The 13,851-nt window shown below is 39.5% G+C and overlaps 1 protein-coding gene across 1 annotated transcript in view; it reads left to right on the plus strand.

Annotated features, from left to right (window-relative positions):
• Positions 1 to 13,851, plus strand: part of PTPRN2 (protein tyrosine phosphatase receptor type N2) — a 1,208,901-nt gene that overhangs the window by 116,333 nt on the left and 1,078,717 nt on the right. Inside the window, exon 2 of the mRNA XM_077268574.1 lies at positions 10,589 to 10,639. Coding sequence (XP_077124689.1) covers positions 10,589 to 10,639 — 51 coding nt within the window. The remainder of the gene's footprint in view (positions 1 to 10,588; positions 10,640 to 13,851) is intronic.

Genomic DNA, 13,851 nt, shown 5'->3' on the forward strand with positions numbered 1-13,851 from the left:
GACTGATTGCCATACTACCATCTCCAGCAACAACTGATTGCCATACTACGATCTCCAAAAATGACTGCTTGCCATACTGCGATCTCCAACAACGACTGATTGCCATACTACAATCTCCAGCAAAGACTGATTGCCATACTACCATCTCCAGCAACGATTTATTGCCATACTACTATCTACAGCAACGACTGATTGCTATACTACCATCTCCAGCAACGATTGATTGCCATACTACGATCTCCAGCAACGATTGATTTCCATACTACGATCTACAGCAACGACTGATTGCCATACTACCATCTCCAGCAATGACTGATTGCCATACTATGATCTACAGCAACGACTGATTGCCATACTACCATCTCCAGCAACAACTGATTGCCATACTACGATCTCCAAAAATGACTGCTTGCCATACTGCGATCTCCAACAACGACTGATTGCCATACTACAATCTCCAGCAAAGACTGATTGCCATACTACCATCTCCAGCAACGATTTATTGCCATACTACTATCTACAGCAACGACTGATTGCTATACTACCATCTCCAGCAACGATTGATTGCCATACTACGATCTCCAGCAACGATTGATTTCCATACTACGATCTCCAGCAACGATTGATTTCCATACTACGATCTACAGCAACGACTGATTGCCATACTACCATCTCCAGCAACGACTGATTGCCATACTATGATCTACAGCAACGACTGATTGCCATACTACCATCTCCAGCAACAACTGATTGCCATACTACGATCTCCAAAAATGACTGCTTGCCATACTGCGATCTCCAACAACGACTGATTGCCATACTACAATCTCCAACAATGACTGATTGGCATACTGCGATCTCCAGCAATGACTGCCATAGTATGATCTTCAACAACGACTGATTGCCATACTACGATCTCCAACAATGACTGATTGCCATACTATGATCTCCAGCAACGATTGATTGCCATACTACGATCTTCAACAATGACTGATTGCCATACTATGATCTCCAGCAATGACTGTTTGCCATACTATGATCTCCAGCAACGACTGATTGCCATACTACGATCTACAACAATGACTGATTGGCATACTGCGATCTTTAGCAACGACTGATTACCATACTACGATCTCCAACAATGACTGATTGGCATACTATGATCTTCAACAATGACTGATTGCCATACTATGATCTCCAGCAATGACTGTTTGCCATACTATGATCTCCAACAACGACTGATTGCCATACTACGATCTCCAACAATGACTGATTGGCATACTGCGATCTCCAGCAACTACTGATTGCCATACTACGATCTCCAACAACGACTGATTGCCATACTACGATCTCCAACAATGACTGATTGCCATACTACGATCTCCAGCAATGATTGATTGCCATACCACAATCTCCAGCAACGACCGATTGTGATACTGCAAATTTTAGCAATGACTGATTGCCATACTTCGATTTCCATCAACAACTGTCATAGCCATAGTAGACAAAAAATGTTTAGAAATTGAACGTCACCATATTCGTACTGCTGCGTAGAATAAATCACTATAATTAGGATGCCCTGTAGTTGTAAACATGCATTGCCCGGGCTGATAGCCCACTGGGAAGTCCTTTACTCCCCCTGAGCTGACCTCCTAGATACACCTCTGGTTTCAAACAGTCCCACCAAACATGGTGTGCACAAGCCTTAAAGAGTTTCTTGACTGGTCCAACAGTTGATTCTCTCCTTGACGTTACATTGATTGGCTCAGAAAGAACCCAAAAACTGGCCTTACGAGTTTTACCCTTGTATTTGTGAAACATTTCCAAGTCAGCACATAAATATATAAGTAAAATAAATCATGACAAAGTTTTTTCTTTTACACTGTTTATCATCTGACCTGTCCTTCTCAAAAATCCCATCACTCGTGGTGTATATCCCAAATCTATCATCCCGGCAGTCTTCATCTGGCTGACACTAAACCGCCACTATCCATCATTATAAAATGTGCGTTGACCCTTTTGTCTATGTGAATAAAGGCCTCAAAAACCAAGTTGTGTAGAAAAGGTTTCATATTTTGTTTGGTCCCACGGTCACTCTGTAGATTGTACACTGATGAAAGAAAAATATCTGCCAAATCCAATGCTTATTACCGGCTTATAAAAGAAAATATCATGAGTGAGGCAGCGGTACCGAAAATTGCCGTAATTGCTACCCTCAGTTTATAACCCTCAAAATAATTTATCGAGCTTGTGTTTTCATGAACTGCAAAATTATAGAGGGTTTGTTAAAAGTTCCCGGGGTCTCATCTTGTTTCCATAGCAGCAGTCAGCCTTTACGGTCTTCATTGCTAAATATTCTTTTTGTCTACCTTATCTGTCAGATGATGTTAAGCTCAAAGGTTCAGATCCCCATTCACAACGGGATCCCTTTCAACATCATAAAGTCCCTGATTCTGATACATACCACGTCCACGGTCCACATCCGAAGTTGATAATACACTTAGATTGGATTTTAAGAACTTTGTCGCGAGATACTATGTGTTCATCAAAGATCCTCATTATGGAAAAAGATGTGATACAAAAAAGAAATTTACATTATATATATATTTTTTTTTTTTAATTTTATTTTCATAAACGGTTAATCTTGCGGCAACCTTTTGCTCCAGGTTTTGGGACTGTAATTGGATGGTGATGATTTTTTTTTACATATAGATAGTATATAATTTTATATCTACATATTTTCAGATTTTATATATTGGCTTGAGAAAGGCTCATGTGAGCTGAAACGTCGTCACGCCATGTGGGCCAAATAAAGTCCACCATAACCTTTGATAATTATTGGAGTGCTGCTTCACATTTTTTACTTCTAGATTTTATATATACAGTATATATTTATACAGTTATATATTAGATTTATATATTTTTATGTGCTCACTTTGGAGCTTCTTCCTCTACAGGTGCTTTTGAACACATCAGGTGGCCGTGCCCTAAAGTCAAGGTATCCATGGTCAAAGATCTGTTTTATACGATGAGGTAGAAGGGATGATGATTAAAGCCTCAGGCAAATGTGTCTCTTTTTTATTTTCTTTTTTTCTTTTAGAAAGGAATCTTTAGTGTCATAGTAGAAGTACTCATTTTCTTGAAAGTCAGGTGTTTCTGTCTTTGGTCAATGGATACTTGACTGCTCACCTTTCATTCTTTATCGTCCCGACTTACCCTTTTTCCCTAAGCTTTCTAGTCTTTATCTATTCTTCTGAATCCCTATTGGATTCTTCTCATGCAGCAAAGGCATTGCAAAGAAAACACATTATCTCCTTTGACCCTCTGTAGTATTTGTTTTTTTCACAAACAGTTTTGTATCATTGCATTTGGAGGCTTTAAAGGGTTTGTCCAGCTGCAAAATAATATCTTTAGATGTGTTTAAAATTGAAATCTACACAGGTTTCTTATATCTTTTGTCTTTCTTACAACTGGGTTTGTTATATGTTGTCTTATAGTTTTTGTCTTTTATTTTTTATTTTTTACCTTATTTTTTCATCAAATTTCCATCAATTTCCTTTTATCATCAGTGCCGGTTTTTCTCACTTCCAGTCCGATCTTCGGTCTGAAATATTAGAGAGTTCTGCGTTGCGTCCAAAAGAAAGGATGCAGAAATGTTTGCTTAGCTGTGTGTGCAGTCAGAGGCATAAATACAAGGGCGTGAGGGTTGCAGTTGCATCTGGGTGCTCCAGCCTAAAAGTACCCAAAAGCCCCCTTTGTCCTCCATGAGAAGACCAAGTTTATTGAAGACCCGTAATAGTTGGGGTCCCAGTTGGATATTTTGTGTTGGAGCGCATAAGTTCAATTTACATCTCTCTTAAGCCATCTGGTATTTCATTTACTAACCCTGAGTTCTTTCTATAAATCGGTGATGACAGAGAAGGGGGCTGGCCTGGCTATTGAAACTGACAGTTAGGCAGCCCATTACCATGCCATGGAAGTGGAGCAGTGGATCTACTGGGACCCACATGCTTACAATGAGAGTTGGGTGGACATTAGATAATGAAAGTTTATGAGTAAGTTGTATATATATTTTTGTTTTAAAGGGGTATTCCCATCTCCAAGATCCTATCCCAAAATGTAGTAAGTGTAATACTAATAATAATATTAGCACATACCTACAATTAGAAATGTAGTATAGTTCTACTGATTAGCTATGTTGTTTACCCAATGTGCAGGGCATAGCAGTAGCTTAGGTATCCTTGGTTACGACCACTCAAATAGTGACAATTAGTTGTTAGTGGTTGTAAGCAACTGCAATGCCCTGCACATGGGGTAAGCGACATAGCGAATCAGAAGAACTATACTACATTTCTAATTGGAGGTATTACTACATATTGGGATAGGATCTTGGAGATGGGAATACCCATTTAAAACACAAGTGTACTCAGCTATTTCCTGTGTTTGTAACTCCCTTCTCATTCATATGGGAGACACAGGACGTCTGTTCACATAATTCCAAAGACATACTGATAGGGAACTTAGATTGTGAGCCCCATTGGGGACAGCGATGATAATTTGTGCAAACTGTAAAGCGCTGCGGAATATGTTAGCGCTATATAAAAATAAAGATTATTTATTATTATTATTATTATTATTATTATTATAATAATAATTGTGGAGGCCCCAGTCATCAGACACTTAACACCTATCTTGTGGATAGAAGATAAATAGTCACTGTGTGACACCCGGGGGCGGTGTGCTCCTGAATAATTGACAGTTGCATGGTTGCGCTCCTGGCCCTAACTACGCACTCTCCAATGCTGTAAGCAGAGTCAGCTTTGTCTCTGCAGCATCGCAGGAGCAAGGGACACCAAAGCTGGCTTAATCCATCCATTTGGCCAGCCTCAGAGCTGCGATAACACCACTCAGCCCTTGCCTAGGAAATCAGCCACCTCTGATAAACTGTAAAGGTGGCCAGTAACCTAGGCCAGAAGCACTACACAATAAAACCACAAGTCCCTCGGTTTTTGACAACGAGGAGAATTTCTAATAGATATATTGCAAAATTCTTTGTTTTTTTCAAGCGCTTTTCAATTCTCCCCATTTATGATGAGAAGAAAACCCCTTAATCAGCTGATCCCTGGAGATGTTATATATTGATGACCCCTAACGATAGAGAATCAGTATTGTAACCACAGATGACCATAGGTAACAGCTAGCTGCAGGGTCCACAACCCATCAGAGCCCCCTACGTGTGAATGCTGCCTAATATTTCTGCAGATAAGAGCAACAGAATGTTTATTCCATGGACACAGCGAGGGTTTGTGTTCACAATTTTTTATCTCTTTCCATTACTTGTCTCCAGTGTTGCAAGATGTGAAGTCAATTTTCCTGCATGGAGCTTAGGCGAATGTTAGATTTTAATTACTTTGTTGATATAACAGTGAGGCCTTAACTGTCATAAATTATTCATTCGGAGACCAAATTTGCAAATGTTTTTTCATGTGTTTAAAGCGAGTTAGAATAATCCGTGGAAATGACAGCAGCCTTTGCTTGCCATATGGTTCCTGATCAGAAAGCTTTCTTGGAATTTTATGTAAGACAAGTGGTGTGACCTTTATAATGAGAGTGGCAAGTCTGTTCTGGTGCTCCATATTCAGCATTATTAATCCAATGGATATACATATTTTATGTAGGCGTGGAAACCTGCACTGTTTTACAGTTTACATGATGGAGGTAAAATTTATGTGCAAAAATTCTGAGCTAGAATTTTGACAATGATTTATTGTTTGGTGGGTCTATTTTGGAGGGTATGTGTATTTTTTGTTTGAGTTATTTTTATTATTATTTTTATTATTATATTATTATTTCTTTTATGGTATGACCGGTAAAGGTCATGGAAGGTAATTGGTTGACTTTTATTTTTCACTATATTTTTCCTCTGTACTTATGGTGGATAGAGTTGTTACAGTGGAGATCAGCCCTGTTAAGAGAACTATTGTCACAGTTAGGGTTAGGGTTTTGCCTTTTTATTTCGTCCCAATAGAAGCCTCCTTCTAACGGTACTCACGTGATCAGTTACAGGCCTCTTGGGACTTATCAACTTATCAACAGTATGTTCCTTACAAACTTGGCACAGATCGGATTGTGTGCTCAATCATGTCACCATTAGAGAACTTCCTAAAGAGAGAACATCCATAGCAGTTATTAATGTAGCAACACTCATTATATTATGTGTAATATTAGGAAGCCCTTAAAGCATGACTTCTTGGGGTTCCTTGAGGGATGGAATGGAGAAACAATGACCTATAGTAATTCTTTATTCCTCAAAGCTTCCTTATTAACTTCCGTGAAGTTAATATCGACTTCCAACTAATCAACTTCCGTGAAGTTTATATAGACTTCCAACTAATCACCTTCCATGAAGTTAATATCAAAATCCAACTAATCAACTTCCTTGATGTTAACATCAACTTCCAACTAATCAATTTCCTTGAAGTTAATATCGACTTCCATCTAATCATGTTCCATTAAGTTAATAACGACTTCCAACTAATCACTTTCCGTGAAGTTAATATCGACTTCCAACTAATCACTTTCCGTGAAGTTAATATCAACTATCAACTAATCACCTTCCGTGAAGTTAATGTCGACTTCCAACTAATAACCTTCCATGAAGTTAATATCGACTTCCAACTAATCAACTTCCGTGAAGTTAATATCGACTTCCAGCTAATCAACGTCTGTGAAGTTAATATCGACTTCCAGCTAATCAACTTCCGTGAAGTTAATATCGACTTCCAACTAATCAACTTCCGTAAAGTTCATATCGACTTCCAACTAATCAACTTCCATGAAGCTAATATCGACTTCTAACTAATCAGCGCCTGTGAAGTCAATATTGACTTCTAACTAATCAACTTCCGTAAAGTTAATATCGACTTCCAACTAATCAACTTCCGTGAAGCTAATATCGACTTCCAACTAATCAACTTCCGTAAAGTTAATATCGACTTCCAACTAATCAACTTCCGTAAAGTTAATATCGACTTCCAGCTAATCAACTTCCGTGAAGTTAATATCGACTTCCAACTAATCAACTTCCGTAAAGTTAATATCGACTTCCAACTAATCAACTTCCGTGAAGCTAATATCGACTTCCAACTAATCAGCGCCCGTGAAGTCAATATTGACTTCTAACTAATCAACTTCCGTAAAGTTAATATCGACTTCCAACTAATCAACTTCCGTGAAGCTAATAGCGACTTCCAACTAATCAACTTCCGTGAAGTTAATATTGACTTCCAACTAATCAACTTCCCTGAAGTTAAGTTGATTTGGTAATACTCCTCAAGACGAAAACCAGTCCCTGAAATGAAGCAAGAGGGCATTCATGATTAGACATCTAGAGTAGATGATTTAGCACTGATTTTGATTAACACCAGGTAGGACTATTTATAAAGCTGATGGCGAGAGTCTTCCCAGCACATTACAAATCCATTACACTCCCACCTTTAGTGAATTTCCATATGCATAAGCCTCATTATTGTAATTAAGGCTGTGGTTGTGACGCTATGTGCTCTCTTGCATGATGAAATCAGAATGTAGAGGGATTTCCTGCAGGTTTAATAGCATGCTGAAAATACTTTTGGCAGTGCCATTGACTTACCACGTAAATTCTGATCCGGTTTTGCTATTCAGTTTTGGACATTTTCCACTCAAACAATACAGTCTAGAATTTATGTTTTTTATTTATTTTTTCATAAAAATTGCTATTATCCTGGGATTAAATTAGGATTCACTAGAAGCCACTTTTAAATATGTATTAAGCGTTTTTTCTACCCGTCATCACATTGATCTGTCGTAACTATCTGAGTTTGATGTGAATAGGACTGAGCTGTGCCATGACCTCTTAAATTAGAACCTGTCACATTGTGCATACAGTCCTATCTGTGAAAAGCATGGTATACAGAAGCAGAACCTGATATATAAGTTTGTGGGAAAAGGTTCAGTATAATGTATTTTATCCAGTGAAATCCCTGGTGTTTGTATGTACAGTATATGAGTCAAGTGGGTGGTCCTACTAGTGACTGACAGCTCTCCCTGCATGCACATTCACACAGGATAGACTGTCAAGATTGTCCGTTCCCATCTATATGCCTACCATCATTTAGAATGACGAAAAACCCTCTAAAGCTTTGCCTTAAAGCACCACTCCGTTGCTGTTTTTTTCACCCCTGGAGTGGTATGATTTTTGCATGTCGTCTGCCTGTAGTAATATACTTACTTTTCGGCTGTTCTTGGCACCTCTCCGGTCTTCTTTTGCTAGTTGTGATATCCTGGATCACTCCAGTGTTTACCGGGCGAGACAGAAGTCACTACTCAATGTAAGTCTATGAGGGCCAGAACGAGCCTGGAACAAGGATCTCATAAAGCTTGAGATTGTTACCTCTGTCTACCCAGAGGCTGCAGCCCAGGAAAAACAGAAGCCGGCGGCTGATAAGCATTCTACTGCAGACACGGAGCAGACATTAATGACACCACTCTGGGGGTGAAGCAAAAAAAAACCATCAGATTGATGCTTTAAATCTAATTCTACTTGGATTTTTTTCCAGTGGTACAAAGCCCCTGCATTATTTCCCAACCCTGTCAATAACACACGTTCTTCCAAGTTAGGCAGGCTTTACGCATTTTCCAGCTACATCTGATATGCACCAGTGCAATAGACCGTCAAGGTGTGATCAGTATCCGACTGTCAGTAGCACCAACATTTAGCAAAAGGATGTGACTGCGGTAACATTAAAGCAGTTGTCCGGAACTTAAGGATTGATGATCTATCCATTAGATAGATCATCAATGTCAGATCAGTGGGGGTCTGACACATGGAAATAAGAGATAAGGTGCAGCACCCATCAATGGCTACTAAACAATCAGGGGGGCTGCTATGATCCAAATTACACATGGCTTATATTCAGCTGGTTGGTGGGGGTGCCTTGTGTCGGACTCCTACACATTTGATATTGATGACCTATCTAATGGACAGGTCATCAATATATAGTTCCAGACATCCCCATTAAAGTATCACCACAGTACCGGATTCAGTATTGGAAGACTGTTCGTGGTACTGATCTTCAGCTCCACTCATTTCAAGAGGGCTGACTTGCACGACGATACCTGACCACATGGGCATAGGCGGCATTGTGTTGGTAACTGCAGAGAAGGGATCTTGCACTACCGCCAATGCTGCACCTTTTTCTTTTACGAGTATTCTGGGGTTTGGGTTATAGACAATCACAGATCACAAATTTATATCCCAGTAAACTTTTTAATGGTAGATCACCAACTCATAAAATTGTTCAAAACGTAAGCACAAGGTCTTGTACTGGATCTTCTATTCAGAAGCTTCATTTCTTAGTTCATATACAGATGAGGTGCTTGGCGCACCATGGATGGAGCCAGTCAGCCTGGAGCACCTTCCCTCACACAATTGTGCTATAATGCATAGGCAAGAAATGGTGTAAATTGTAGCTGAACTCTCCTCCAGCACTGAGCCGGATAGACTGCATTTTCTTCTGCACCGACACACCAAGGATGTGCCATATTTATTAAAGGGGTATTGTTAAGTTTGGAAGTTATTCCCTATCCATGGGATAGGAAACAACTTGCCGATTGCAGGGGTCCGACCACTGGGAACTCCACTGATTCCAAGAACTGTGTTCTGAAGAGCACAATGTAAACGGAGCGGTGGTCGATCATACTCACAGCTGCTCCATTCATTCTAATGTAAGTACAAAGACCAGCAGAGTGAAGTGCTCGACTATCTCCACAGTCCCATTATGAATGATTGAAGTGGCTGTGCTCATGTTTGTCCAGTGCTCCATTCACATGGCGCACTTCAGAACCCAGATCCATTGGGGTTCCAAAAGTCAGACCCACAGTGATTAAGAAGTTATTCCCATTATCCCACATATAAGGGATAACTTCCAAACTTGAGAACACCCCTTTAAGAGGCTTAAGTCTCCAATGAATTTGTCCCACCTTACTCCAGTGGGCTTTTATTTCACCACTTGCGTATAAAACACCCAGGCTTGATAAATTCCCTCCATTGCCTACAGGAAAAAGTCCCAACACATGTATTATTATTATTTAACGGCCTTCGGTTCGATGTTGAGCCATGGCAACTTGATGGATGAACGATGTATAGGAAGATCGATGTTGTGCAAGCCTAGATATGTCCGCCAGGGTCTTCTCTGCTGTCATATTTATAGTATGAAGCCATCAGGTTGCTGGTCTTTGTCTTCTCCATAGGAAATCATAAATGAAGGTTTGACTTTTGGTTATCCTTTATTTGTCGAAATGTAAGTATAACTTAATAAGTCCTGCTGCTTGGTGACCAATAAACCATCAATAGCCTGTCCTAAACATCGGAACCCCGCTTTTTACTAAGATTTTGCTAAATGGCATTTAAATAGGTTTTAAAACTAATTTTAATGATGGCGCAGCTCCATATGTCACTTCGATACGATGTACTGTAAGATCTGATCTGCCGCTTATTCCCTTTATCCAGTTTCATTGCCAATTAACTTTTTTTTTCTTCTCATTTTAGGTTGCTTATTTGAGGATGACCTTTGCAAACAATATGAGATGTGCTTGAATGGTAAGTCCATTTTATGGACAGTCTCAGATTTCAATTATATTATTTCTGAAGATGTTTTTATCTATTTTCTATGAATGGAGCAACTGTTCGAGAAGAGCAGTGATATTTACGTCACGTCCTAATGTTGAATGTCATAATGTACATTACCTTGGAGTTGCTTTTCTTCTGTCCCCTTTCACCTTGTCTTTGTTAGTCTTTGACATCTTCATCTTCCTTTCATCTTCACTCACTGATTATTTCAGTGTGAAAAACCACGTACGTTCATTTTCCATCTGTGAATGGCATGAAAACCCAAACCTATTCACAAGATTGCCACATGCCCAACTTTCACTCACCGGTATTTTATGACGTATCCTGTCTGTAGACCTTTATAATATCATGGTGGCCAATGCTAAGTGTACAGTTGACCACTTTTAGTATCATCTACGTTATCCTTAAACTGACCGTACACATAATATGTGTTTTAGCTGAACTCAGTTATTTTACCTTGGCTGGTTGAGCCACCTAAGATGATAAAGTTTGCTATTCTTTGGCCCCGATTCATGAAAACCAGCCATTTTCATGCCAGTCTTGACTTGGGCCTGTGCTGGCATCAGATGCTCCTGATTCATGAAGCTGTGTACTCCTCTTATTGAATCTGGAGCGTGTGACAATTGGCGTGCCCCTCCGTGTAGGGACTGGGACTGGAGTAAGATTTCTTGAGTAGGGAACACCATAGCTTGTCATAAATTAGATAATCTAGGGGGCACACCTCTGTCCTACCCAACCCTGGCCATTTTGTAGAGCTGGCAGAAACTAGCATGAAAAATCCAAAAATGTTTGCGCAACTTGTACAAAAGTTTTGTGACTTTTCAGAGCAATTGTGGTGAAATTGCTTTGATGAATCAGAGACAACACTTTTTTCTATGTGTCTATAGGAGCTGAGGTTTTCTGTGTTGGCTCAGGTTTAGGTAATGATTAATTTTGTTTATATTGATGTGGCCTGCACAGTATTTTAGGCATTTCACTATGGTTTTGGTAGGGGCCAGGTGTGATTGTTTCCCATTTCCTTGGAGTCTATGAGATTCCAATCCATTTTTGTTCACAGTAGCTTTTTTATATAACAACCCAACTATTTCTGGAAATGTTTCATCCAAGCCTGTAGCATTTGCACAGCCGGAAAGTAGCATTAAATATAAAATAAATTAGTGTCCCCTTTATTTTATTTTTACAATTACTCTTGTAATAAATTGCCATCTGTAATCCATTATGTTTACTTGGCAACCACCAAAGCCAGAAGACAAATTCTACCACTTCCTGTCCACCTATAAAACAATTTCTTGGAAGCGACGAGAACAATTGTATAATTTCTGCAACATAAGCATGGCCTAATTATATGTGTATTAGCCAAAATCTTCTCTCTTTGGAACAACTCGCTAATATAAAGAACAATGTGATATTATTTTGCTATGCTTACTACATTACAGTCTCTCCGTTCTGATTGTAAGTGATGGAAATAGGTCCTTTCTCATTAGAAAACTAATGTAACATCCTTAGTACTAAGGAAGAAAGATTTGTTTCACGCCAAACCTAATTTGTATTCTGTGTGTTTCATTTATCAAAGTAATACATGTGTCAGCAGGTCCTAAAAATGGATAAATTGGAAGTTATGAGGTTGATATGAATATATTCCATTGATAACGAGCAATTGATTTATCCTGGATTCTGGGGAGGTCTGCAGAGCTTGTGTCATTAGCATTGTAAAAGAAAAAAGTAAAAATCTGCTTGAAGGCATCCATAAACGCTTACGGTCCTGACTGATTACAACAGAGCATCACAATGGCAACCCCCAGATTGGTATTATTATTGTCATGTTCATTTATATAGCGCCATCATGCGCCACAGCGCTTTACAGACATGATCATTGTCCCCATTGAGGCTCACGATTTAAATTCATTATCAGTATGTCCCTATAAGTGTGGGAAGAAACTGGAGAACCCGGAGGAAACTCACACAACTCCCTGGAGATGTCCTAGGTGGGACTTGATGTCAAGACCTCAGTAGTGATGAGCGAACGTGCTTGGATAAGATGTTATACGAGCATGTTCGGGTGCTAACCGGGTGTCTTGGGCATGCTCGAAAAATGTTTTGAGTCCTCGCCCCTGCATGTCTCGCGGCTGTTCGACATCCATAACACATGCAGGTTTTGCCTAACAAACAGACAATCCATGCATGAGTTGCGGCTGTCTAACAGCCACGAAACATGCAGGCGCCTGGTCTCGAACATATTTTTCGAGCACTCCTAAGATACTCGGTTAGTACCCGGATAACTCCTTATTCGAGCACGTTCGCTCATCACTAGACCTCAGCGCTGCTGAGCAACAATGCTGACCACTGAGCCAAAGTATACTTTCTTTCATCAATGGAAAGGCTGCAGTGATGACAATGCCTGTTTACATCACTTTTATAGATTTAAGCCAATAAAGAAGAAAGTATTGCATGTGGATGGCGAGTGCTGTCTATTCTTTCTACCAGAGTTGTTACAAGAACTTTAGTAATAGAGTAAGAGAACCAGCAATTGCCATTGCACTTCTATTCGAGGAGGAGGAAAAAATGGAAAAAGCCAATATATCTAATCCATTAATCCATGTAATTTATTAAGAGAGAAAACAAAACACTTGTACCAAGTTCTTTTCAACTGTTTTAATTAAATCCACTGAAAATAATGACATCCAGTACCAGTTACATTATCATTATAGTGTTATAGGGCAGCACTTACATGAGTGGTGGATCTGTGTGTGGCATCCCCGTCGCCCCAACGCGCGTTTCGCTTCTTCCTGACGACATGCACTAACTATAGGATACTTAAGGGGCTTTAAATACAGGGCACTTTCCCATACACTTTCCCATACAGTTAATGGGCACTTTCTCTGTGAGTGAATTATATCATTTGTGTTGGCGATTTCCCTGTTTGGGTAGCAGCTGCCGTGGACACTTTAAAATAATGATATATGATTCTACCTTGGAATAAGTTTGAATAAGTTTAAATAAAAGGGCATTTTTATTGGCACTATATACTGTACTTCTCTCTGTGTCTATCTAGGGTGGCTGTCATGTCTGTAGCCTTTTCGGCACTCTTACTGACACCCACGTCAATTCCCTGTCTTAACATCCAGATGTCATTGTAATTGTTTTCAAATGTTTAAAAATGAGTAATAAGTACAAAAGGTTCT

This window comes from Ranitomeya variabilis, chromosome 6 (genome assembly GCF_051348905.1).
Source record: "Ranitomeya variabilis isolate aRanVar5 chromosome 6, aRanVar5.hap1, whole genome shotgun sequence".
NCBI classification, from domain to species: Eukaryota; Metazoa; Chordata; class Amphibia; order Anura; family Dendrobatidae; genus Ranitomeya; species Ranitomeya variabilis.